Source organism: Pristis pectinata, chromosome 21 (assembly GCF_009764475.1).
Source record: "Pristis pectinata isolate sPriPec2 chromosome 21, sPriPec2.1.pri, whole genome shotgun sequence".
Classification (NCBI taxonomy): Eukaryota; Metazoa; Chordata; class Chondrichthyes; order Rhinopristiformes; family Pristidae; genus Pristis; species Pristis pectinata.
Genome location: NC_067425.1, coordinates 37,638,572 through 37,666,502, shown reverse-complemented (window position 1 = coordinate 37,666,502; position 27,931 = coordinate 37,638,572). Strand labels below are relative to the sequence as shown.

General features: G+C 50.6%; 1 protein-coding gene across 1 annotated transcript in view; it reads right to left on the bottom strand.

Moving 5' to 3' along the window:
* Positions 1-1,371: 1,371 nt before the first annotated feature.
* The window catches only part of ncf1 (neutrophil cytosolic factor 1), a 97,832-nt gene continuing 71,272 nt past the window's right edge, over positions 1,372-27,931 (bottom strand). Inside the window, exons 7-12 of the mRNA XM_052035756.1 lie at positions 25,048-25,155; positions 11,150-11,267; positions 6,084-6,191; positions 4,207-4,391; positions 2,265-2,413; positions 1,372-1,659 (exon numbers count right to left, since the gene is read on the bottom strand). Coding sequence (XP_051891716.1) covers positions 2,298-2,413; positions 4,207-4,391; positions 6,084-6,191; positions 11,150-11,267; positions 25,048-25,155 — 635 coding nt within the window. The 3' untranslated portion in view covers positions 1,372-1,659; positions 2,265-2,297. The remainder of the gene's footprint in view (positions 1,660-2,264; positions 2,414-4,206; positions 4,392-6,083; positions 6,192-11,149; positions 11,268-25,047; positions 25,156-27,931) is intronic.

Here is a 27,931-nt window from a genome sequence, read left to right as displayed (position 1 = left end):
TGGACCTGCATCCCAAGGTCCCTCTGTACATTAATGTTCCTAAGGTCCCTGTACGCCCCACCGGAGTGTGACTTATTTTATTTTTATTTTTATTTTATTTACAGCGTGGTAACAGGCCCTTCAGGCCCAACCAGTCCGCGCCGCCCATTTTAAACCCAAATTAACCTACCCGTACGTCTTTGCAATGTGGGAGGAAACCGGAGCACCCGGAGGAAACCCACGCAGACATGGGAGAACGTACTAACTCCTTACAGACAGCGGCCGGAATCGAACTTCGACCGCTGGCTCTATAGTAGCGTCGCGCTAACCGCTACACTACCATGCCGCCCGAAGTGCACCACCTCACACGTAGCAGGATTAAATTCCATCTGTCACCACGCCACTCAACTCTCCAGCTGATCCATTTTCATGCTATCTATAAACTCACTGATCAGACCTCCTATATTCTCATCCGAGTCACTTGACAAACAACAGAGGTCCCACCACCAACCCCAGTGGTACATCACTATTTACACAGGTCCTAGCACCAACCCCTGTGATACGTCACTAGTTACCGAGGTCCCAGCACCGACCCCTGTGGTACATCACTAGTTACGGAGGTCCCAGCAGTTGGTTTCAGATCTCCAGTCAGACAAACTCCACTGCACCCACTAACCTCTACCTCCTACCACCGACCCAATTTTGCACCCACTGATGATTCCCATCTCTATATCTCTAAGGAGTCCAGCCAGAGTCAGGATCGGATCTTGGTCTGACCATCCCTTGAAATTCGAGAGTCAATGCGACCAATGTTTTGTGAGCGTTCTCCACAATGCGCCAGATGAAACGCCTGCCTTCCTCTGCCCGGCCTGAGCCTGCAACCAAAGGGCTGCCACCCAGGCAGCACCTCCAGCCCCCTCGTGTATGACACTGATCAGCAACTCTCAAAACTTGGCACAATAACAGCAAACCAGTGGGCGATTCTTCCTGAAAAAGATCACTTTGTAATTATCAGTGTAACCGTGAGCTCGGCTCCACGTCAGCAACACGGAGATGGTGTGAAGGTCAACCTCAGCTGAGCTTGTGCAGTGTGGATGTGCCAACGTGCCGCAGTGTTTGCGTCATGTTTGTGCAGCTCCATAGCCACGGAACGTCCTGTCCTTCAGTACAGGTTTGGTTACTGTTTAACAAAATTTGCTTTCACTGTCAAAATCTCAACAGCTGTCAGGGGTCAGTGGTGAGTTTAGTGCAGGACAAATGCCAAGGATGAACTACCTTCCAATTCGCAAATAACTCATTGCATACGGACGGCTGGTCTTTTAATCTGACAAGTTAGAGACATCTGTCCTGGAAACAAAATTATCGCAGGGAAAACACAGACCAAGTGAAGGAACCAAGACTGTCTTTTATTATTTTAACAAGTGCGTTACTCGTTGCCAAGTGGGAGACTCCTGCTGTACTTCCCCTGAGCCAGTGTCCCAATAATTCCTGAAGCAAGCTCGGCAAATCTTGGCTGCTGCTGAAGGGTGTGAGCGAGGGTCTGATGGATACACGGGCCGCCACCATACAGGGTCGGTCTGGGAACTGCAGCTCTCAAAGACTGAATTCAGAAGTGAACTGCAGCTGCTGAAATGTGAAATAAAAGCGGAAAATGCTGAAACTTCTCTGGTCAGGCAGCAGCTGTGGAGAGAGAGGGACAGAGATTAAAGTTTTAGGCTGCTGTCCTTTCATCAGATTTCAACTGAAGTCTTCCATTTCTCTCCCCACAGCTGCTGCCTGGTCTGCTGGACCTTTCCAGCAGATTCTGTTCTTACAGTAAGTGCAGTGGGCAACAGTGTGAGGGACCAATGTGCTACACAAAGAGAGTGTCTGGGGCCAGGATGGTGTGGCCAACACGGCCACTGCCACAGCTGGATACCAACCACACGCCCACCGCCACAGTTGGATACCAACCACATGCCCACTGCCACAGCTGGACAACAACCACACGCCCACCGCCACAGCTGGGTACCAACCATGGTCACTGCCACAGCTGGAAACCAACCATGGCCACCGCCACAGCTGGGTACCAACCACACGCCCACCGCCACAGCTGGGTACCAACCACACGCCCACCGCCACAGCTGGGTACCAACCATGGTCACTGCCACAGCTGGACAACAACCACATGTCCACTGCCACAGCTGGAAACCAACCACGGCCACCGCCACTGCTGGATATCAACAACACGGCCACCAAGATCACTGTCATCATAGCCACCCTGCACAGCTGGATCCCCACCACACCTGGTGCCGAAGGTCTCCCGTGTGGGTTCACACTCATTTTATTTTGCTCTTGGTTTGCTCAGTGCAGTTTGCCATGATCTCACTGAGCGTGGGCCGCGGGGGGATTTCTGGAACCTTCTTTTGACTCTTTTCCTCCTGATTGATGGCACCTGAATAAAGAAAATGAACAGGTGACCCCACACTGTCGGACCGGGACATACGGGAGGATCCAAGCTCACACACAGACACCTCCCACAGACAGGCTCAGTCCCAAAATATCGGGGCAGGACCATAGAGGGAGAAGAGCAGAGACTTCACGCAGACACACACACTTGTACAGCCCATAGCGTATGCACACACACACACACACATATGCACGCACAGACACACACACACACACCCACACACACATACACATACATGCATGCTCACACACATGCATGCCACACACACCTACACACAAACACACATGCATGCACACATGCACATGGACACACACACACATACTCACACACACACATGCACATACACACACATGCATGAACACACACAAACACACACACATACATGCACACACACACACTCACTCACACACACTACACAGACACATACACACATAGTCACACACACAGAGACACACACAAACACAGGCACACACATAGATACACACAGGCACACACACACACACAGGCACACATGCACACACATGCACATACACGCACACACACACACACAAAGATATGCAAGCACACAAACACATGCACAGACACACAAACACACGTGGATACACACAGACATGGACACATACAGATATGGACACAGACACACAGGCGCGCACACACACACGCACACACACACACACACACAGGCACACCCATACACAAACCTTCAGACACACAAACACACACAGACACACACAAACACAGACAGACAAACAGACACACACACGGACACACACACAGGCACATGCACACACACAGACACACACACGCAGACCCTCATATGCACAGACAAACAGATGGATACACACAGACACAGACATACACAGACACACACAAACACATACACACAGAAACAAACACACTCACACATACATGGAGACACACAGGGACGCACACATTTGTACTGCTCATGGTGTATACACACGCACACACACACACACACATGCATGCACACACACACACCCACAGACACAAACACACACATGCATGCACATATGCACACAGACACACACACATGCACGCACACACATGCATGCACACACATACACACACACTCACACACACATGCACACACACACACATGCATGCACACACGCACACAGACAGACACGCACACAGAAACAAGCACAGACACACATGGACACACAGGTATGTACACACACAGACACACACAGATGCACACACAGGCACACTCAAATACACAGACAGACAAACAATCACACACATGCATGCACTTGCACACACATACACGCCCTAAGACACACACGTGTACAGCCCATGGTGCATGCACACACACACACTCACACACACACTACACAGACACATACACACAGTCACACACACAGAGATACACACAAACACAGGCACACACATAGATACACACACAGGCACACACACGCACACACACACACACACAGACAGGCACACACATGCACATACACACACACACACAGCTTTGTGTGTGTGGGAAACAGCTTTGTAACTCTTAAACTAACGGTTCTCATCAACACCATGCTCCTGGGATGTGCCACAGAAACGAAGGGGAGTGCCCCAAACACCCCGAAGGGACTGGGACCAATCTGTCTGTAGCCCCAGACCCTGGAAGAGAGGTGGGGCATTGACCGAGCGAGACCCTGCCTCACACTCAGACTGCAACACTGTGCCTGAGCGGGTGGGGAAAACACCCGAGGATGGAAGGGATCTGCAGGAGCTTCACAGAGTCTCGGCACAGCTGCTGGTACCTGCAGAAGGCAGCTTCTCCTTTGTCCTTGGATCCTGCTTCTGCTTCCACACATTCCGGCTGGTGGCCGCGTTACCCGTCTCGCCCCTCTGCTGCAGATACCGCCTGCTGTTCCGCCTGTAGGTTTCCTGGCTTATCCGCTTCCGCCCTGCCCCGTGGATGCTCTGTGCATTACGTATGGTTGACCTGAAAATGTGCCGGGAGTTACTGAGGGTCTCGTAGTGTCACAGCACGGAAACAGGCCCTTCGGAAACAGCCCACCTAGGCTTGTCCCATTTGCACCAACAATGTGCTGCATTTCACCGGCCTCCTCCCTTCACCATCACCTCCCACTGCCAGACAACAGGAGTGCTGGTTCCACTGCCCTGCGATATTCATCCTACAACTGCCCACCTTGGCCACCCCAGATGTCAGCTCACGTTCACTGCCTGTCTCCTCACTGAGCTCAGGGTGGCTGCATTCACACATCACGCAGCAAGCCCTCCTGATAGGAACCACGTCCAATCGTTCCATCACTTGGCGCAGTCCAATGGAAGTAACTTCCGTCCCACGACAGAACCGGCAGGTTGTGCTGTCAGCCCCCTGCGGGCCAGGCAGTCAACCCCCGAGGCACCTCCCTGTCCTTCCTCTCCAGGTGTAGCTCCGCTCCATGACCAGGAGGCCTCTCCCAGCTGCCAGACTTTGGACTGGCTCCAGGATTTGAAGGGTCCAGTTTACACAACTTGCACAGGTGACCAGGTGACATCGCTGCTGACCATTGTGGTCTGAGAGCGGATGTAACGGTGAAGGTAACTCACACAGACAGGTTAAATATAACGTAGCCTGGCACATTTGGAAGGGAAGTGACCGCTAAACAAAGATGTTAAATGTAATGTTTGACAAATTAGACAGAATTCTGGGGTGATGAGAATGAGTGTGACAATGGGACAGTGTGCCCCAATCTGTTCGACAGGGGCTCCTCACAATAACGAAAGGGGAAGAGTTTACCATAACTCCTGTCACAACAGCAGGACATCCCGTACTGCTCTGCAGTTGATATTTCAGTGCTGTGCTCACTGTTGTAGAGCAGGAGCTAGTACTTCACCACAACATGCCGATCAGCAGATATCTGTTTTTAATTGCTGTTAAGTGTTGGTCATATTGTCCTGTTTTTATTTACAAAGCACTTCAAACTAAGAGGCTTCTATGCCGATCAATGCCCCCTTTATTTACCAGTGTAGGTGATATCCTGGACAGAAGCACTGAACCGTTTACAGAAGTGCCACTCAGAACAAAGAAAAGAAGGGCTGAAATTTACAACTATGGTGTTTATTGTCGGGATTGGGAATGAATTCCTCTCCACGGAACTTTAGACAGAAGCACAGTTCAGAGGCCATTTAACAGAAGGCTCTTTTGTCTGAGTTTGGCTGTTTCAGCAACACTGACTATTGCTGGAATTACACCGGCCCCCCCCCCCCCCCCCATTGTCTAGTTTCAGTTTCATAAACAATACACAGCGGGTGGGAACCACCAACGTCCAGATTCACTATTGCCCCACTAAATTCCTGGATATTAGTCACCACAGACTGACAGGAAGTCAAGATCCCAGCTCTCCAACTGCGTTGAGATGATTAACTAAGGACTGCAAAGAACAGGGAGAGTTCAGCTCACGCCATGGGCAGCAGACAGCACCGGCAGGGAGGCCAGAGGTGGAAGGAAAACTGGGGGACATTTGTCAGGACGACTAATCCACTCTCTGAGGTACTGATACCTGCCAAAGGGCAAAGCGTTGGTTTGACCATTATTGGGCCTTGAGTATCCCCACACAATCCCTGGTGTTGAGCATGGCTCAGTCCTTCACAGTGTCCAATGTGACACCCAAGACACACAGAAACTCACCGTCGTGGGGGAGGGAAATTTCCTTTGTTCAGGATGAATTCTGTGTTTGGAGTGGAGCCTGACTTCAGGAGGTACATGGAGGGATAGTACCCAGTGATCTCTCCCGTTCTGTTCAAAAAAGAACAAGACAGTTCTTGTAATCTAAAAGCAAAATAACCTGCAGATGCTCAGGATCTGAAATACACACAGCCCACTGAGCCCCACACACTACCCACTGACCCCACACACTGCCCACTGACCCCACACACTACCCACTGACCTCACACACTGCCCACTGACCACATACTGCCCACTGACCCCACACACTGCCCATTTCCCCCACACACTGCCCACTGACCCCACACACTGCCCACTTCCCCCACACACTGCCCACTGACCCCACACACTGCCCACTGATCACACACACTGCGCACTGACCACACATTGCCCAGTGAACCCACACATTGCCCAGTGAACCCACACACTGCCCACTGACCCCACACACAGCCCACTTACCCCACACACTGCCCACTGACCCCACACACAGCCCACTTACCCCACACACTGCCCACTGACTGCACACACTGCCCACTGACCGCAAACTTTCCACTGACTGCACACTGCCCACTGACCACATTGACCCCACACACTGCCCACTGACCACACATAGTACACTGACCACCCACTACCCGCTGGCCCCACACACTGCCCACTGACCCCACACACTGCCCACTGACCCCACACTGCCCACTGACCTCACACACTGCCCACTGACCGCACACTGCCCACTAACCCCATACACTGCCCGCTGACCCCACACACTGCCCACTGACCACACACACTGCCCACTGACCCCACACATTGCCCACTGATCACACACACTGCCCACTGACCACATACTGCCCACTGACCCAACACATTGCCCACTGATCACACACACTGCCCACTGACCACATACTGCCCACTGACCCCACACACTGTCCACTGACCCCACACACTGCCCGCTGACCCCTCACACTGCCCACTGATCACACACACTGCTCACTGACCACACACACTGCCCACTGAAACACATTGCCCAGTGAACCCACACACTGCCCACTGACCCCACACACTGCCCGCTGACCCCTCACACTGCCCGCTGACCCCTCACACTGCCCACTGACCCCACACACTGCCCACTGACCGCACACACTGCCCAATGACCCCACACTGCTCACTGACCCAACTCACTGCCCACTGACCCCACACACTGCCCACTGACCACACACACTGCCCACTGTACCCACACATTGCCCACTGACCACATTGACCCCACACACTGCCCACTGACCACACACACTGCCCACTGACCACACACACTGCCCACTGTACCCACACATTGCCCACTGACCACATATTGCCCACGGACCACACATGCTGCCCGCTGACCCCACACACTGCCCACTGAACCCACACACTGCCCACTGACCACACACACTGCCCAATGACCCAACACTGCTCACTGACCCCACACACTGCCCACTGACCCCACACACTGCCCACTGACCACACACACTGCCCACTGACCACACACACTGCCCACTGTACCCACACACTGCCCACTGACCACACATAGCACACTGACCACCCACTACCCGCTGGCCCCACACACTGCCCACTGTACCCACACATTGCCCACTGACCACATATTGCCCACGGACCACACATGCTGCCCGCTGACCCCACACACTGCCCACTGAACCCACACACTGCCCACTGACCACACACACTGCCCACTGACCGCACACTGCCCGTTGACCCCACACATTGCCCACTGACCCCACACACTGCCCACTGACCACACACACTGCCCACTGACCACATACTGCCCACTGACCCCACACACTGCCCACTGACCCCACACACTGCCCACTGACCACACACACTGCCCACTGACCACATACTGCCTACTGACCCCACACACTGCCCACTGACCCCACACACTGCCCACTGACCGCCCACTGCCCGCTGACCCCACACACTGCCCACTGATCACACACACTGCCCACTGACCACACATTGCCCAGTGAACCCACACACTGCCCACTGACCACACACACTGCCCACTGACCCCACACACTGCCCACTGACCGCACACTGCCCGCTGACCCCACACACTGCCCACTGATCACACACACTGCCCACTGACCACACATTGCCCAGTGAACCCACACACTGCCCACTGACCACACACACTGCCCACTGACCCCACACACTGCCCACTGACCGCACACTGCCCACTGACCCCACACACTGCCCAATGACCCCACACTGCTCACTGACCCCACACACTGCCCACTGACCACACACACTGCCCACTGACCACACACACTGCCCACTGTCCCCACACACTGCCCACTGACCACATTGACCCCACACACTGCCCACTGACCACACATAGCACACTGACCACCCACTACCCGCTGGCCCCACACACTGCCCACTGACCACACACACTGCCCACTGACCGCACACACTGCCCACTGACTGCACACTGCCCACTGACCCCACACATTTCCCACTGACCCCACACACTGCCCGCTGACCACACACACTGCCCGCTGACCAGTGAGGCAGGGGGCTGGGACCCAGAATGACAGCACAGCAGGTGGGGGAGGCTGACTTATGTAAAAAATGGAATCAGCAAGTCTAATGGAAAACCAGACAGAGACAGGAAGGCAAGCACAAGAGGGTCAGTAGGCTTAATTACATTTACTTTAATGTAAAGACCCTCACGGGTAAAACAGATGGGCTGACAGTATGGATCAGCACATGGGATTCTGATATTGTTGCAATCACAGAAACGTGGCTGAGGGAAGGACAGGACAGGCAGCTCAGTGCTCTGGGATACAGAGGTTTCAGGCATGAATCACGGGCTGCGGAAGGGGATGGGACGATGCACTGCCGATCAGGAAGAGCATTACGGTTATCCTGGAGGGATCGACTAATGAGGAGTAAGAAAGGGAAGGTCACTTTACTGTGACTTCACTTCACTTTACTTCACTGTGCACCTCCCAATACTCAGTGAGAATTAGAAGAATGCACTTATAGGCAGATCACAGAGGGCTTAAAAGCTAAAGGGTTGTACTTGTGGGAGGTTTAACTTTCCCAACATTGACTGGGATTGCCTTTGTGCTAAAATGGGGAGGAATTTGTAAAATGCCTCCAAGAGAGTTTTCCAAAGCAGTTTGTAGAGGGTCCTACCGGGGCAGGGACTGAATTGTCCTTATCTCAGGGAATCAGGATGTGCTAGTGACTGTAGACTCTCTGGCAGAACCCTTTTTCCCTTGTCCAGAGGTGGTTTATTCAGTGATTACAGGAACACATTAATACAACCTTGCAGTGCTTCAGGATTCACAGTGCTTACCTTTTCCAATTACAACACGGCCATCTTTGTTCAGAACCCACATGAGCCCCTGTGGCACCCACCGGTCCCCGAACGGTGACACACGGGCACGGATGTAACCCCGGAAGCAGGGCAGGAAATGAGCTCGGGCAGAACCCTCAACTGCACACCGCCTGGACCCATGGGTGGCCACCCAGCAGGTCCCCCGACCGACCCACCCCACTCGACACCGGGTGACCAAAGATCAGGATCGTGGGGCTGAAGTGCAGCCAGAGCTTGAGGAGCAGCCCCTTCAGATACTCAGACAGAGGCTGCAGCCTCTACATTCTGTATGTACACAATACGCCGTCTCCTCCCGGCTGCAGAAATGGCAGGCAGCTGGGGAGTCTGTAAACCGACCTTGGAATCTGTTGCACGGGACTGCTCTGTGCAGCTCTCTCCACCCCAGGTCCCCAGTGTAAAGAGGGAGGACTCCCCCATAAAGAGACCTCCACTGGGACCTCCCACTGGAGGAACTGTTTGGGAACAGTGACCATGGTTTGGTGAGCTTCAGATGGTCGTTGAGTCAGAGCCCTGAAGTGGGGAAGTAGGAATTCAATAGTAAAAGACAGGACCTGGGAGAGGGAGACTGGAAGCAGCTGCTGGGGGGAAACAACGAGTGGGAGACGGTAAGAGTTCAGAGTCAGCACGTCCCGGCACGGCAAAGGGAAAGTGGTAAGTTTTGGGAACCTTGGTTAATGAAGGAGACCGAAGGTTTGATCAGGGAAAGGGAGGACATGTATGTCAGGTACAGGAAGTTGGTATCAAACAAGTCATCTGAGCTTAGAGCTGATATTGCAGAAAACATGAAAAAAATCAGGAGAGCAAAAAAGGGCCACGAAATGACCTTGGCAAGTAGGATTCAGGAGAATCCTGAAAATTCCAGGATTAAACCTTAAGAAGACTCTGACCTTAAGTTAGAGGTGTTTTCCCAGGACGGGGGAGTCTAGGACCAGGAGGGCACAGGTTTAAGGAGAGGGGGGAAGACTTAAAGGAGATCTGCGGGGCAGGTTTCTCTTACACACACGGTGGTGAGTGTCTGGAACGAGCTGCCAGAGGAGGTGGTGGAGGCAGGTACAAACACAGCAGTTAAAGGGCATTGGGACAGGTACTTGGATGGGAAAGGACCGGAGGGATATGGGGCTAATGTGGGAAAATGGGATGAGCACAGATCAGCATCACGGACAGTGTGCATGAGGCAGGCTGGCGGGAAGCTGTGTGGTTGCATGAATCGCTGTAACTACAAGGTCATCGCCCTTGCTGCAAGTGACATGGGCATAGCAACAATGCAACAACCTCGAAAGTTGTGGATTCAGGACCCAGAGTGGCACGGAGGGCGTCTGACCCTGCCAGCCGATGTAACACAGAAGCAAGGGCCATGCCGTCCAGGAATGACAGTGGGGATCCGACTTTGAAGAGGAGTGGGATGTTCTCCAGCGGATTGACCCAACATTTCTCCATGACCCACCACACGTCCCTGGTCACGGTCTCACAGGTACGGGGGTTGACTGCTGGACAATGACTGCTGTACTTCCCACCGTACAACAGTGACAAACTTCAGCAGGGAGTACGTGGCGGAGATTTGCTGCCTTGCCTGACGCCACATTGGCGAGAACTGTTAGAGGTCGGCAGTGGGAAGAAGGAGGCATCGTACACTTACCGCACCACCCACCAGCCGTCCAACAACTTGTGGATCACGTCAACCAGTTCATTCTCCTTCAGGCTCAGCTCATCCTCCTGCTCTGCTATGTAGCTTTGAATGACTTTATAACATTCACCTGCAATAATGCACAAGGTCAGATCCAACACAGGCTACACGGTACCGGTCCCATCCACTCATTCACAGTCAGATCAACTGAAGCCAACAAAAAGGTCCGAAAATTGTAGATCACATGGATTCCAACAACAGTATCTCTGTCCAGACCGATGTATTACACAGCACCACCCTACACAGGCCCAGACTGATGTATTACACAGCCCCACCCTACACAGGCCCAGACTGAGGTATTACACAGCCCCACCCTACACAGGCCCAGACCGATGTATTACACAGGCCTAGACCGATGTATTAATAGTCCCACACTACAGAGGCCCAGACCAATGTATTACACAGGCCCAGACCGATGTATTACACAACACCACCCTACACAGGCCCAGCCTGATGTATTACACAGCCCCACCATACACAGGCCCAGACCAATGTATTACACAGGCCCAGACTGGTGTATTACACATCCCCACTCTACACAGGCCCAGACTGAGGTATTACATAGCCCCACCCTGGACAGTATCAGACTGATGTATTACACAGCCCCACCATACACAGGCCCAGACCAATGTATTACACAGGCCTAGACCGATGTATTACACAGGCCCAGACCGATGTATTACACAGCATCACCCTACACAGGCCTAGACCAATGCATTACACAGCCCCACCCTACACAGGCCCAGACTGATGTATTACACAGGACCACCCTACACAAGCCCAAACTGATGTATTACACAGGCCCAGACTGATGTATTACACAGACCCAGACCAATGTATTACACAGACCCACCCTACACATGCCCAGTCTGATGTATTACATAGCCCCACCCTACACAGGCCTAGACCAATGTACTACATAGTCCCAACTTACACAGGCCCAGACCGATGTATTACACAGCATCACCCTACACAGGCCTAGACCAATACATTACACAGCCCCACCCTACACAGGCCCAGACTGATGTATTACACAGCCCCACCCTACACAAGCCCAAACTGATGTATTACACGGGCCCAGACTGATGTATTACACAGATCCACCCTACATGGGCCCAGACCAATGTATTACACAGACCCACCCTACACAGGCCCAAGCCAATGTATTACACAGGCCCAGACCAATGTATTACACAGCTCCACGCTACACAGACCCAGACCGATGTATAACACAGGCCCACTTGCACAGGCTCTGGCTGAGGTATTACATAGACCAGTGAGCAGGTGCTGTCTATATACAGAGTACAAGCCAAGTCCTGTGGCAAGAGCAGACAGGGCCATGAAAAGTTAAACTGTGTGCATTTGAACGCTGGGTGCCTGACGGCTGAGACAGAGGGATCGAGCCTTCATCAGTGCTTGGGAATGTGATGTTATTGCAATCAGAGGGTTGTGGTTGAGAGAAGGGAAGGACTGGTGGCTCGATGATTCGGGGTAGAGGAGCTTCAGTTATAAAAGGCGGGTTAGGTAAAAGAGGAGGGACATAGAACCATAGAACCATACAGCACAAAACAGGCCCTTCAGCCCACCATGTTGTGCCGTCCATCAAACCACCCTCACACTATCTAACCCTTTCCTCCCGCATATCCCTCTATCTCACATTCCTCCATGTGCCTATCCAACAAGCTCTTGAACCTGTCCAATGTATCTGCCTCCACCACCACCCCAGGCAGTGCATTCCATGCACCAACCACTCTCTGGGTGAAAAACCTCCCTCTGACATCTCCCCTGAACCTCCCACCCATAACCTTAAAGCCATGACCTCTCGTCTTGTGCATTGGTGCCCTTGGAAGGAGGCACTGACTGTCTACTCTATCTATTCCTCTCAATATTTTATATACCTCTATCATGTCTCCTCTCATCCTCCTCCTTTCCAGTGAATAAAGCCCTAGCACCTTAAGCCTCTCCTCATATTCCATACGCTCTAATCCAGGCAGCATCCTGGTAAATCTCCTCTGCACCCTTTCCAATGCCTCCACATCCTTCTTATAATGCGGCAACCAGAACTGGACACAGTGCTCTAAATGTGGTCTAACTAGAGTTTTGTAAAGCTGCATCATCACTTCACGGCTCTTAGACTCAATCGCACAATTTATGAAAGCTAACATCCCATAGGCCTTCTTAACTGCTCTACCCACCTGTGAGGCAACTTTCAGTGAACTGTGAATATGAACCCCCAGATCCCTCTGCTCCTCTACACTGCCAAGTACCTTGCCATTTACCTTGTACTCTGCCCTGGAGTTTGTCCTTCCAAAGTGTACCACCTCACACTTCTCCGGATTGAACTCCATCTGCCACTTGTCAGCCCAGCTCTGCATCCTATCAATATCCCTCTGTAAGCTCCGACAGCCCTCCACACTATCCACAACACCACCGATCTTAGTGTCGTCCGCAAACTTACTAACCCAGCCTTCCACCCCCTCATCTAAGTCATCTATAAATATCACAAAAAGTAGAGGTCCCAGAACTGATCCCTGCGGGACACCACTAGTCACAGCCCTCCAATCCGAGGGCACTCCCTCCACCACAACCCTCTGTTTTCTACAGGCAAGCCAATTCCTAATCCACACAGCCAAGCTTCCTTGGATCCCTTGGCCTCTGACCTTCAGAAGAAGCCTGCCATGAGGAACCTTATCAAATGCCTTACTAAGATCCATACAGACCACATCCACCACACTACCCTCATCAATCTTCCTCGTCACCTCCTCAAAGAACTCTACCAGGCTTGTGAGGCAAGATCTTCCCTTCACAAAGCCATGCTGGCTGTTCCTAATCAGTCCATGATTCTCCAGGTGTTCATAGATCCTATCTCTTAGAATCCTTTCTAACAGCTTACCCACCACAGATGTAAGGATCATTGGTCTGTAATTCCCTGGACTATCCCTACTACCTTTTTTGAACAAGGTGACAAGATTCGCCACCCTCCAATGCTCCGGCACCATCCCCGTAGACAACGAGGACTCAAAGATCCTTACCAGCAGTTCAACAATCTCCTCCCTTGCCTTTCGAAGCAGCCTGGGGAATATCCCGTCAGGCTCCGGAGATTTATCTGTCTTGATATTATTTAACAACTTCAACACATCCTCTCTCTTGATATCTACAACCTCGAGAACATTACCCTTACCAGCACTCCCTTCCGCATCATCAAGAACCCTCTCCCTGGTGAATACCGAAGAGAAGTACTCATTGAGAACTTCTCGCACTTCCGCCGCCTCCAGGCACATCCTCCCACCTTTGTCCTTAATCGGACCTACCTTTACCCTAGCCATCCTCCTACCCTTCACGTACGTGAAAAAGGCTTTGGGATTTTCCTTAACCCTACTAGCCAATGCCTTTTCATGTCCCCTTCTAGCTCTCCTCAGCCCTTTCTTAAGTTCCTTCCTCGCTACTCTATATTCCTCACGGGCCCTGTCTGAACCTTGCTGCTTATACCTCACGTATGCTACCTTCTTCTCCCTAACAAGTCGTTCCACCTCTCTCGTCACCCACGGTTCCTTCACCCTGCCATTCCTCCTCTGCCTCACCGGGACATATTTATCCCTAACATCCTGCATAAGATCCCTGAACATCGACCACATCCCCATGGTACATTTCCCTTCAAAAAGGACATCTCACTTTACACTCCCAAGTTCTCTCCTTATAGCCTCATAGTCCGCCCTCCCCAATTAAATATCTTCTTGTCCTCTCTGCACCTGTCCCTGTCCATGACAATTTTAAAGATTATGGAGCAATGGTCACTGTCCCCCAAATGCTCACCCACAAATAGATCCTTCACCTGTCCCGGTTCATTTCCTAAAACTAGATCAAACATGGCATTCCCTCTAGTCGGCCTGTTGACAAACTGCGAGAGGAATCCCTCCTGGACACATTTAACAAATTCCATCCCATCTAAACCTTTGGCACTAAGCAGGTTCCAGTCTATATTTAGGAAGTTGAAGTCTCCCATTATAACAACCCTGTTATTTCTGCTTCTCTCCAAACACTGCCTGCCAATCTGCTCCTCTATATCTCTACTGCTACCGGGGGGCCTATAGATACTCCTAGTAGAGTAACTGCTCCTTTCTTGTTCCTTAACTCCACCCATACGGACTCTATAGATGATCCTTCTGCAACATCCATCCTTTCCGCAGCCGTAACAGTGTCCCTGACCAGTATCGCCACCCCTCCACCTCTTCTCCCCCCTTCCCTATCCCTCTTAAAACACCGAAAACCAGGAATATTCAATATCCACTCCTGCCCTGACATCAGCCACGTCTCAGTAATAGCCACGATATCAGAGTCCCCCATACTTATCCAAGCCCTCAGTTCATCTCCCTTATTCCTGACGCTTCTTGCGTTTAAGTAAACACACTTCAGTCCATCTACCTTACTACTTTTATAGCCTGTACTCTGCTTCTCCTTCCCCAAAGCCTCTCTACCTGTTTGATCTAACTTTTCCCCATTCCCTTCTTCCTCTGACCTACTCCTCCGGTTCCCTTCCCCCTCACAAACTAGTTTAAACCCTCCTGAACCACCCTAGCAAATCTCGCTGCAAGGATATTGGCTCCCTTCTGGTTCGGGTGTAACCCGTCCTCTCTGTACAGGTCCCACCTTCCCGAGAAGAGATCCCAATGATCCAGAAATCTAAAACCCTCACTCCTGCACCAACTTCTCAGCCACACATTTATTTGCCATCCCCTCCTATTCCTGCCTTCACTATCGTGTGGCACCGGCAGCAATCCCGAGATTGCTACCCTTGAGGTCCTGTTGCTCAGTCTTCTGCCTAGCTCCCTGAACTCGCTCTTCAGGACCTCATCCCCCTTCCTACCTATGTCATTGGTGCCAACATGGACCACAACTTCTGGCTGCTCTCCCTCCCACTCGGGAATCCTGTGGACCCGATCAGTGACATCCCGGACCCTGGCACCTGGGAGGCAACGTACCATCCGGGATTCATCCTCACTGCCACAGAACCTCCTGTCTGTTTCCCTGACTATCGAGTCCCCTATCACTACCACATGTCTCTTTCCCACCCTTCCCTTCTGAGCAGCAGTACCAGTCCCAGTGCCAGAGACCTGGTTACTGCAGCTAGGCCCCTGCAGGTCATCCCCCTCAACAGCCTCCAAGACATCATAGTATTGATCAGGGAGAGCACTCAGGGATACATTGGTCTGGGCCTGTGTAGGGTGGGGCTGTGTAATGCACTGGTCTGGGCCTGTGTAGGGTGGGGCTGTGTAATGCATCGGTCTGGACCTGTGTAGGGTGGGACTGAGTACTCAGGAAGAACGTCCTGGAAGGCTATGCCAATGAGGGCATTTGGGTGGAACTTCAAAATAAAACTGGAGTGATCACTTTACAACAGGCATCCCAACGGTCAGTGAGAGGTCAAGGAGCAGGTACGTCGATGAATCACAGAGAGATCTAGGAGGTGCATGGTTACAGTTGTGGGGGATTTTAATTTCCCCAGTATTGAATGGGAGTGTGTTAGTGCAAGGGGATTAGGTGGGATAGAATTTATAAAGTACATCCAGGAGTGTTCTTTGGAGTCAGTATGTAGACAGTCCTTGAAGGAAGGGGTCTCCACTGGATTTAATCTTGGGAAATGAAGCTGGCAACTGGTGGGAGTGTCAGTGGAGGAGCATGTTGGGAACAGTGATCATAATTCAGTAAGTTTCAAGTTTGTTATGGAGACAGATAAGGGTGGTCCTCAGATTTCAGTCCTAAATTGGGCAGCGCCTATTTCAATAACAAAAGGTAGGACCTGGTGGAAGCAGGTTGGGAGCAGCTGCTTGTGGGTTCAACAACATCCAATCAATGGGAATCCTTGAAAAGCGAGACAGTGAGAGTTCCAAGGCCAACATGTCCCTGTGAGGGTGAAAGGAGGGGATGGCAAGGTTGGGAATCCCTTCCTGACAAGGAACAATGTGACAGCTGTAGGCAAGTGAAAACAGCAGAGTCCCTTGAGGATCAGGAGTCAGTGAGAGAACTTGAGGAGCAAATTAAGAGGGCAAAAATGGGCCATGAAATATCATTGTTGGGAAGATCAAGGTGAATCCCAAGGCATTCTATGTCAAGGGGAAGAGTGTAACTGGGGAAAGGCAGGTCCCCTTACAGAACAGAGGAGCATCTGTATGTGGAGCCGGGGGTGTGGGTGAGCTCCTAAGTGAACACTTTTTGTCAGCATTCACCAAAGAGGAGGATGTGGAGGATAATGAGCTCAGGGTGAGGGTCAGTGACATTCTGAAACCCGTAGGTATTATGAAGGAGGAGGTGCCCAAAGGTAGAGAAATCTCCAGGGCCTGGTAAGTTGTATCCCGGCTGCCATCAGAGGGAAGGAAAGAGATTACTGGGGCCCTGACAGATATTTTTGCACCTTTGTTAGCCTCGGGTGAAGTGCCAGATGACTAGAGGGTAGATAATGTTGTTTGGCAAAAAGTAAACTACCTGAAGAACCCAGCAGGTCAGGCAGCATCTGTGGAGGTAAGGGGATGGTTGACATTTCGGGTCAAGACCGGCATAAGTGAGGGACTGATCAGGGAAAATCAGTTTAATTCCAACAAGTGGAAGGTGATGCACTTTGGGAGAGTAAACAAGTGCACACACAGTAAAATGTAGGGCCCTGGGAAGTATTGATGAACAGAGGGAGCTCAATGTACAGGTCCATCAATGCTTGAAAATGGAGCTCAGGTCGTTGGGCACACTTGTCTTCATCAGTCATGGCACAGAGGAAAAGAAATGTTATGTTGCAACATTACAAGACACAGGTTAGACCGCACTTGGTCTGTGTGCAGTTCTGGTCACCACACTGCAGGAAGGACGTGACTGCATTGCAGAGGGTGCAGAGGAGATTCACCTGGATTGGAGAACGGTAGTTATGGGGAGAGATTGGACAAGCTGGGCTTGTTTTCCCTGGAGTGAAGGAGGTTGAACAGTGTGTAAGATTACAAGAGGCAGAGGTAGTGCAAATGGGTCAATGTCTTTTTCCTATGGCAGGGGATCAAAAACAAGAGGGCAGAGGTTTAAGCTGAGAGGAAGACATTTCAAAGGGGATCTGGGGGCTCTGTTTTTTACACAGAGTAGTTGGTATCTGGAACTCACTGCCAGAGGAGGTGGGTGGAATCAGTTACAAGCTCTGTGTTTAAAAGGCCATCAGTCAGACATTTAAGTAGGCAAGGCAGAGACCCAAGTGAGCTGAGTGTAGGTGGGTGAGAAGGTCAGCATGGCAGTGATGGGTGGGGAGGCCTGTTTCTGTGCCGTACAACTCTATATCTTGATGAACTTGGACCAAAGCACCAAAATTTACGTAATCAACAAAGAAACAAAAATATAAAATTCAAGGACAGAGATGGATAAAATTAAGTGGTTGCTGATCAGGGGAGTCAACGCAGACTTCACGGGATAGTCAAACCGGTCATTCACGAGGTGATTATACAGCATGATGACATCAGTAGCTGAGTTACCTTTCCTCCAGTGCCCTGCAGCAGGCCCAATGTGCAGAACCCCACCCACAACTCTCAGATCCAACATCATCCCCCTGTTGTTGTTGACAAATAACTTCTGGGTAAGATTGAAATGTTGGAACTCGGCAGTAACTTCACTAGATTTGCTGGAAGTTCTACAAAAGAAACTAACTTCCCACAGATGTGTCAAAGTGCAAAAGGCACAGTCTGCAGAAGGTGAGCCTCGGTGAGCAATCGCTCAAGAGGCTGACGGCGAGCTCCTTTGTTGAAGTGCTGCTTGTGTTTTAGTTCCTCCCATGTCCTGCTCCAGGACTTTGGTCATACAACAACTGACAAATGCCCATATGTTTCCCCTATCATGACACGTGTGATCTGGTGGGGAGCCTGCAGTTGACGGTGTCCTTGGTGGTAGAGGTGTGTCCCTGGGAGAAGCGTTTGAAGACACCCTGCAGTTTGTAGATGGTATTCACCAAGATCAGAGTGGTGAAGCGAATGTGTTGTCTCCAGACCATGGGGAGTCAGGAGATGAGTTACTTGCCACATAATATTCAGCCTCTCAGCTGCTCTTGCAGCCCAGGGCTCGTGCAGCTGATCGAAGTTTGACCTGCAGGCTCTCCCCCAGTGGTACCTGTTAGAGTTCTAACAGTGGGCCAATTAGTGAGAGAGCCAGAAAGACTCTGTTAGCGAGGTGATCAATGTCTATCCCTTGTGACAAACGTCACTTACCACCTATCAGCTTGTGTTTGAAGCTGCTCAGATACTAAACACAAAGGAACATTCTCTCTAACCCCTCGAGACTGCTCCGTGATTCATCACCACCACACCTTCCCTCCATTGACCAGCTTTTTCTCCACATCCCTTGATTGCTTCAACGTCCAGAAATTCATTCATCGTTGTTTTGAATGAACTCAATGAATGAGCCTCCAGAACCTTCCACAGAGAATTCCAGATTCACCACCCGTTGTGGAAAAAGCTGTTTTAATCAGTCTCATCCTGAACAAGGCCTTATTCTGATCCTGTGAGCCATGGTCCCAGACTGCACATCCTCCTGCATCCAACTTTTGTTGACCTGATGAAAATTTTGTAATTTTCAATAAAGTTACCACATTCTTCTAACCTCGAGAAAATCGAGGCCGAGTTTCCTCAATTTCTCTTCATGTGGCAAACTGATGATAAGTAAGTTGTGGATGGTATGAAAGTTGGTGCTGTAATGGGTAGTGTGGATGGTCATCTTAGCTTAAAACACAGCACAATACAGCACAGGAACAGGCCTTTCGGCCCACTATGTCTGTGCTGAGCACAATGTCAAGTTAAACTAGATCCCTTCTGCCTGCACACGGTCCATATCCCTCCATTCCCTGCACGTTAAAAAGCATTTGGATGGACACATGATGCTTTTTAAACACTTTGACCGTATCTGCCTCCACCCCCACCCCTGGAAGCTGTTCCAGGCACCCACCACTCTCCATGTAAAAATTTGCTCCACACATCTCCCTTAAACGTTCCCACTCTCAATTTAAATGCCCGTCCTCTAGTATTTGACATTTCTACCCTGGAAAAAATATACAGACTGTCTACCCTATCTGTGCCTCTCATAATTTTATAAACTATCAGGTCTCCCCTCAGCCTCTGACAGTCTAGGGAGAGCAACCTATGTTCCTCCAGCCTCTCCTTATAGCTCATGCCTTCTAATCCAGGCAGCATCCTGGTGAACCTCTTCTGCACGCTCTCCAAAGCCTCCACATCCTTCCCGTAATGAGGTGATCAGAATTGTACACAATACTCCAAAATTAATCAAAGTTTTATATTGCTACCACACGACTTTCTTATTCTTATACTCAGTGCCCCAACCAATGAAGGCAAGCATGCCATACACCTTTTTGACAACCCTATCTACTGACCTGGCTACTTTCAGGGAGTTATAGATTTGGACCACCAGATCCCTCTGTATATCAATGCTGTTAAGGTTTTGCCATTAATTGTATCCCCTTACATTTGATCTCCCGAAGTGCAACACCTGACACTTGGCCGGATTAAACTCCATCTGCCATTTCTCTGCCCATATCTGGAACTGATCGATATCCTGCTGTATCCTTTGACGACCTTCTTCACTGCCCACAACTCCACCGATCTTTGTGTCGTCTGTAAACTTACCAATCCACCCATCCAAGTTTTCATCCAAATCGTTGAAATATATCACAAACAACAGAGGCCCCAGCACCAATCCTGGTGGAACACCACTGGTCATGGACCTCCAGCCAGTCTAACATCATTCCATCACTACGCTCTGTCTTCTATGGACAACCAACTCTGAATCCAGACTACCACGTCACTGTGAACCCCATGTAGCTTCTGGATCAGCCTACCACGAGGGACGTTGTCAGATGTCTTACTGGAGTCCATGTAGAAAATATCCACAGCTCTACCCTCTTGAATCATCTTTGGCACATCCTCAAATAATTCAGTCAAGTCAGTAAGACACAACCTGCCCCACACAGAGCCATACTGGCTGTTACCAATCAGACCAAGTCTTTGCAAATGCTCATAAATCCTATCCCTAAGAATCCCCTCCCACAGCTTCCCGACCACTGATATGGGGCTCACCAGCCTATAATTTCCTGGATTATCCCTATTTCCCTTCTTGAACATCCCATCTTCTACACTCAATGCTTTTTGAACAAAGAAACAACATTGTCTACTTACCAGTCCACCGGAACCTCACCAGTGGCTAGAGAGGACACGAAGATCTTAGTCAAAGCCCCAGCAATCTCCTCTCCCGCCTCTCTCAATAACCTGGGATAGATCCCATCAGGCCCCGGGGACATCCACCTTGATGCTCTTCAAGAGACCCAGCCCCACCCCCTTCCTGCTCTCAACATGCCCCAGCACATTAACATGCCCCACACTGCTCTCACTGTCCTCCATGTCCTTCTCCTTGGTGAATACCGACGCAAAGTCCTCATTTAGTACCTCACCCACATAGTCATACAGCGCAGAAACATGCTGACATGCTGACAGCATGACCCGTCCATGCTGACAGTGTTGCCCAGCGAGCGAGTCCCATCTGCCCACGGTTGGCCCATAGCCGTCTAAACCTCTCCTATCCATGTACTTATCGAGATGACTTTTAAACGTTGCTGATGTGCCCGCCTCAGCTACTATTTCTGGCAGCTCATTCCAAATACGCACCATCTTTTGCATGAAGAAGCTGCCCCTGATGTCCCTTTTAAATCTCTCACCTTTGATCTTAAACCTTTGCCCTCTTGTTTTTAGCTCCCCCTCCCTGGGAAAGAGACGATGTGCTTTCACCCTGTCTATGCCGCTCACAATCTCACACACCTCTGTCAGGTCACCCCTCAGTCTCCTACGTTCCAGAGAATAAAGTCCTCGTCTATGTCTTATATAACTGCAACATAACTTCCCAGCTCCTATACTCAGTGCCCTGACTGATGAAGGCCAACGTGCCAAACACCTTCTTCACCACCCCATCTACCTGTGATGCCGTTTTCAGTGAACTCTGCACTTGGACACTTTGGTCCGTCTGTTCCATAACACTCCCCGGGCCCCACCATTCACTGTACAAGTCCTACCCTGGTTTGATCTCCCACAATGCAACACCTCACATTTATCTGGATTGAAAGCCATTTGCCAATCCTCAGCCCACATACCCAGTTGATCAAGATCCCCCTGTAATTTTTATAACTTTCTACACTGTCAACAACACCACCCATTGTAGCATCATCCGCAGACTTACTAAATGTGCCTTGTACGTTCACATCCAAATCATTTATATAAATTACAAACATCAAAGGTCCCAGCTCCAACCCGTGTCACACCACTAGACACAGGCCTCCAGTCCGACAAACAACCCTCGACCATCACCCTCTGCTTCAGACCACTGAGCCAATTATGAATCCAATCCGCTATCTCCACCTGGGTCCTGTGCAATCCAACCTTCCAGACCAGCCTTCCATCAAAGGCCTTGCTAAAGTCCATATGGACAACATCCGCTGCCCAACCTTCATTTACCTCTTGGTTACATCCTTGAAGAACTCCAAGAGATTTGTCAGACACAACTTCCCACGCATAAAGCCATGCTGACTATCCCAAATCAGACTCTCTCTCTCCAAATGCTGGCAGATCCTGTCCCTCAGAAACCCCTCCAGCAATTTACCTACCACTGATGTCAGGCACCAGCCAGGGTTCCTGGAACCTGCCAGCTTTGCCCTTCACCCTAATCGGAACATGCAGGCCCTGAACACTTGACAACACACATTTAAACTCCTCCTATTTGGCAGACGCTCCTTTCCCTGCAAACAATCTCGCTAAATCAACCTCTGCAAGATGCCACCTAATGGCTCCAAAATTTGTTCTGCCTCAATTCAGGACGTTGACCTGTGAACTGGTCGTATCCTTCTCCAGAACTATTTTATAACCAATAGAATTATGGTCACTGGACCCAATGTGCTCACTGACAGGCACTTCCACACTTGCCTGACCTCATTCCCCAGGAGGAGGTCCAGTGTTGCACCCTCTCTAGTAGGTCCCTCCATATATTGATCAAGGAAGCTTTCTTGGACACATTCACAAATTCCACTCCGTCACAGCCTTTTACACTATGGTTGGCCCAATCAACATGAGGGAAGTTAAAATCACCTACTAATAATACGCTATGACGTTTAGAACTAGCTGCAGTCTCTCTACATATCTGCTCCTTCAATTCCTGCTGACGATTGGTGGGGGATGGGGGGGTCTATAATACAATCCCATCAGAGTGACCATCCCCTTCTTGATTCTAAGTTCTACCCACATGGCGTCACTGGATGATCCCCCAAGAAGATCCTTTCTGACCATTGTTATGTCCTCTTTCATCAAGAAGGCCACTCCCCCTCCTCACTTACCTGCACCTCTGTCAGGTCTGTAGCATCTGTGTCCTGGAACATTGAGCTGTTAGTCCTGCCCTTCCTCAGCCATGTTTCTGTTATGGCAATGATATCCCAGTCCCCAGAGCCGATCCACGCCCAGAGTTCATTCACCTTACCTGTCAAATCTCTTGCATTGAAATAAGTGCAGATTAAACCAATGGTCTTTCCTCTCCCTTTACCGTGCTCTGTCTATCCTGACAACTAAGTTTGCTCTCATTGGCTACAGCATTATCCCCTGATTCTCATCAGCCACTCTCCTGCTTAGTGCCCCACGCCCCACTCTCCAGAGTAGCACTGGCAAATCTCCCAGCCAGGATATAGGTCCCCCTCCAGTTCAGGTGCAACCTGTCTCTCTTGTACAGGTCGCCCCTACCTCAGAAGGGAGCTCAGTGGTCCAAGAACTTGGATCTTAGGTGGTGGAGGCAGAGACATTCATGATGTTTAAGCAGCATCTTGACAAGTACAAGGTGTAGAAGGTTCCGGACCCAATGTGGGTAATGAGATTAGTGCAGAGAGATACAATGGCCAGCATAGGCATGGCAGGCCAAAGGGCCTGTTCCTGTGCTGTCCAACTACGTCTCTAAACTCACACTGATGTTATACACAGACCCACCCCACACAGTCCCAGTGGCTCATATATTACGTAGACCCACTAAGTGCAGGCTCATGTTGTTGTATTACACAGGCTGATGTATTAGACAGACCCATCCTACACAGGCTGACACATTGCGCAGTCTCGGGCTGACGTATTATGCAGGCTCACCCAAGCCCAGCTGAGGTGTGCTGTATTACACAGGACAAGGCCAAGGCTGATGAGGTGACAGCTCTTCCCCACAGCTCAGTGTTGTGCACAGACCAACCACACACACAGAGTCACAGAGCACTACAGCACAGAAACAGGCCCTTTGGCCCATCTAGTCCATGCCGACCTGGTCTTCTGCCTAGTCCCATCTACCTGAACCCGGACCATATCCCTCCAAACCCCTCCCATCCATGTACCTATCCAAACTTCTCTTAAATGTTACAATTGAACCCACATCTACCACTTCCACCGGCAGCTCGTTCCACACTTGCACCACCCTGAAGAAGTTCCCTTAGATTCCCCTTAAATATTTCACCTTTCACCCTAAACCTATGACCTCTAATTCTAGTCTCACCCAACCCAAGGGGAAAAGCCTGCATGCATTCACCCTGTCTATACCCTTCATAACTGTGTCTACTTCTATAGGATCTCCCCCCATTCTCCTGCACTCCAGGGAATAAAGTCCTAACCAATACAAATAAACCAATACCAATACCTATTCAACCTTTCCCTATAACTCGGGTCCTCAAGTCCCAGCAACATCTGTGTAAATTTTCTCTGCACTCTGTCAGGTTTACTGATATCTTCCCTGTAGGTGGTGACCAGAACTGTGCGCAACACTCTCACCTTCATAGTTGGGCTCCTGCTCCTCAGCCTCGTCGGGCCCATCCAAAGGCTCAAGGAATGCTGCTGGCAGCCAGCCTCTCCGACCTTCCATCTGACAGAACCACCAGCCTACACCGGGCGACAGTTGAGGGCTTAGTGTTCAACGTACAGTTACACATACACGATCAGCATTTCATCGAGAACTTGGCACCTGGGGCTCTGCTCTGGACGATGGAACACTGGATGTGGAATCAGGGGGACTGCCTGGAGCAGGGGAACATCGGATGCTGGGCACGGAGGGAGCTCACCAACTGACCAAAGGTTCAGGGTCAGAGCAGCAGCTTTCTCCCAAACATCTGCATACACCACAGAAAGTGTACGACCAGTCAGCATACACAGGACTCAGCTTATCAACATTGTCAATGGGACGATGGAAGAGAATTTGCAAATGTCAATAAACTCATGTGAGAGTTGACAGTGGAGGGCATAAGCTGTGGGCTCAGCAACAGGCCATTCGAATCATAAGATACCAGGAGTTTCGAAGCTTAAAAGGAGCTACCGAAGTGAGTGTTGTTTTTCAGTTTAAAGTTGCTCAAAGTTTTCTGTGACTGGACAGAGGCAGAGCCAATCAAGAGCTTCAAAGTTTAAAAACGGGCTACCAAGTCAGCTTCCGTCAGTAAACAAAAGAGAGGCAAGCGTGAGTGGACTGGGGAGTGGCCGTGTTTGATCTGTGAGTGCAGTGTTTGGGTATAAGTGATGAAGCTTTGGTTCGAGAGGCTTCGTTGAGATGAGGCTGAGCAGAGGAATGGGTAAGGGCAGGTAAAGTTTTCCTTGGAATTACTCTTCCAATTAGCATAGCTGGGAATGGCCATTAGGGAAGTGGCTTGCCCCTCCTGCAGGATGTGGGAGATCAGGGAGACTGCCAGTATCCCTGATGACTTCACCTGTAGGAAGTGCACCCAGCTGCAGCTCCTGACTGTCTGCATGAAGGATCTGGAGCTGGACTTGGACATACTTAGGATCATCTGGAATGCTAAGAGCAACATAGAGGTGCAGGCAGCAGGTAGTTGTGTGACCACCAGGAAAGGTAGAAGGAGCAGGCAGACAGTGCAGGATCCCCCTGTGGCCATTCCCCTCAGCAACATCTACCCCTTTGGGTACTGCTGGGGTGATGACCATTCATGTGAAAGCAGCAGCAGTAGCCAGGTCTGTCACACTCTGAGGCCGCAGCTGAAGCTCAGCAGGGAGGGGCAAAGGCAGACAGGACTGAAGTGATAGGAGACTCGATGGTTAGGGGGAGACACAAGAGATTCTGTGGCCGTAAAAGGAACCCTAAGGTGATGTGTTGTCTCTCATGTGCCAGGGTCAAGCATGTCAAGCAGAACTTTCTCAAGGGGGAGGGGGAGCAGCCAGAGGTCATGGTGCACATTGGCACTAACGACGTAGGTAGAAAGCAGGAGGAGGTTCAGCACAATGCTTTAGGAAAGAGGCTGCAAAGCAGGACCTCAAAGGTAGTAACTCCTGGATTACTCCCGGAGCCACATGCTGGTCAGGGCAGGAATAGAAAGATAGAACAAGTGGCTAAGGAAGTGGTGCAGGGGGCAGGCATTCAGGATCTTGGATCACTGAAACCTCCTCTGGAGCAGAAGCAATCTGTACAAGGGTTGCACCTTAACTGGAGGGGAACCAATATCCTGGCCTGGAGGGTCGCAGTGCTACCCGGGAGGGTGTAAACGGGTTTGGCAGGGGGATGGGAACCAGAGCACCGGGTCAGGAAGTGGAGGGATTGAGAGGAAAGAAGGTGTCATGACCAGTAAGTCTGTAAGGAAGGACAGGCAGGAGCAGGGTAATAGACACGATGGGATGGACAGAGTGAAGTGGGTGTATTTTAATGCTAGGAGTATTAGGGGTAAGGGTGATGAACTTCAAGCATGGATCAATACATGGAACTATGATGTGGTGGCCAGTACAGAGACTTGGTTGAGAGAGGGACAGGACTGGGTGCTTAATGTTCCAGGGTTTCGATGTTTTAGAAAAGTTAGAGAAAGAGGTAAGGGGGAGGGGGGAGGTAAGGGGGTGAGGAGTTACACTGTTAATCAGGGACAAGATCACAGCTGCACTCAGAGGGGACAGAACAGAGGGCTCGTCCACTGAGTCTATATGGGTGGAACTCAAAAATAAGAACGTTGCAATCACTCTGATGGGATTATACAACAGACCCCCCCCACCACCACCACCACCAAGTAGCCACCACTGAAGAGTAGATATGCAGGCAGATTAGAGAAAGGCGCAAAAACAACAGAGTTGTCGCGGGTGGCTTCAACTTCCCCAATATAGACGGGGACCTCCTTAGTGCAAGAGATTTAGACGGGGCAGAATTTGGTAGGCGCATCGAGGAGGGATTCTTAAATCAGTGTGTGGATAGTCCAACAAGAGGAGGGGCCGTACTGGACCTGGTGTTGGGAGATGAGCCTGGCCAGATGACCAACCTTTCAGTGAGAGAACAGTTAGGGAACAGTGACCACAACTCTTTAAGTTTCAAGATAGTTATGAATAAGGATAAGTCTGGGAGAGTATTAAATTGGGGCAGGGTAAATTATGAGAACATTAGGCAGGAACTAGGGAGAGTTAACTGGGAACAACTGTTTCTGGGCAAGTCCACATCTGACAATGTGGACGGTGTTTAAAGACCAACTGCATAGAGTGAAGGACGGGGATGTTCCAGTGAGGAGGAAGGACGAGGAGGGCAGGGTGAGGGAACCTTGGATGTCGAGAGAGGTGGTGAACTTAGTCAAGAAGGAAAAGGAAATACCAGTAAGGTTTAGGAAGCTAAAACCAAAGAGGGTCCTTGAGGATTATAATGAAACCAGAAAAGAACTCAAGGGAATTAGGAGAGCCAGGAGGG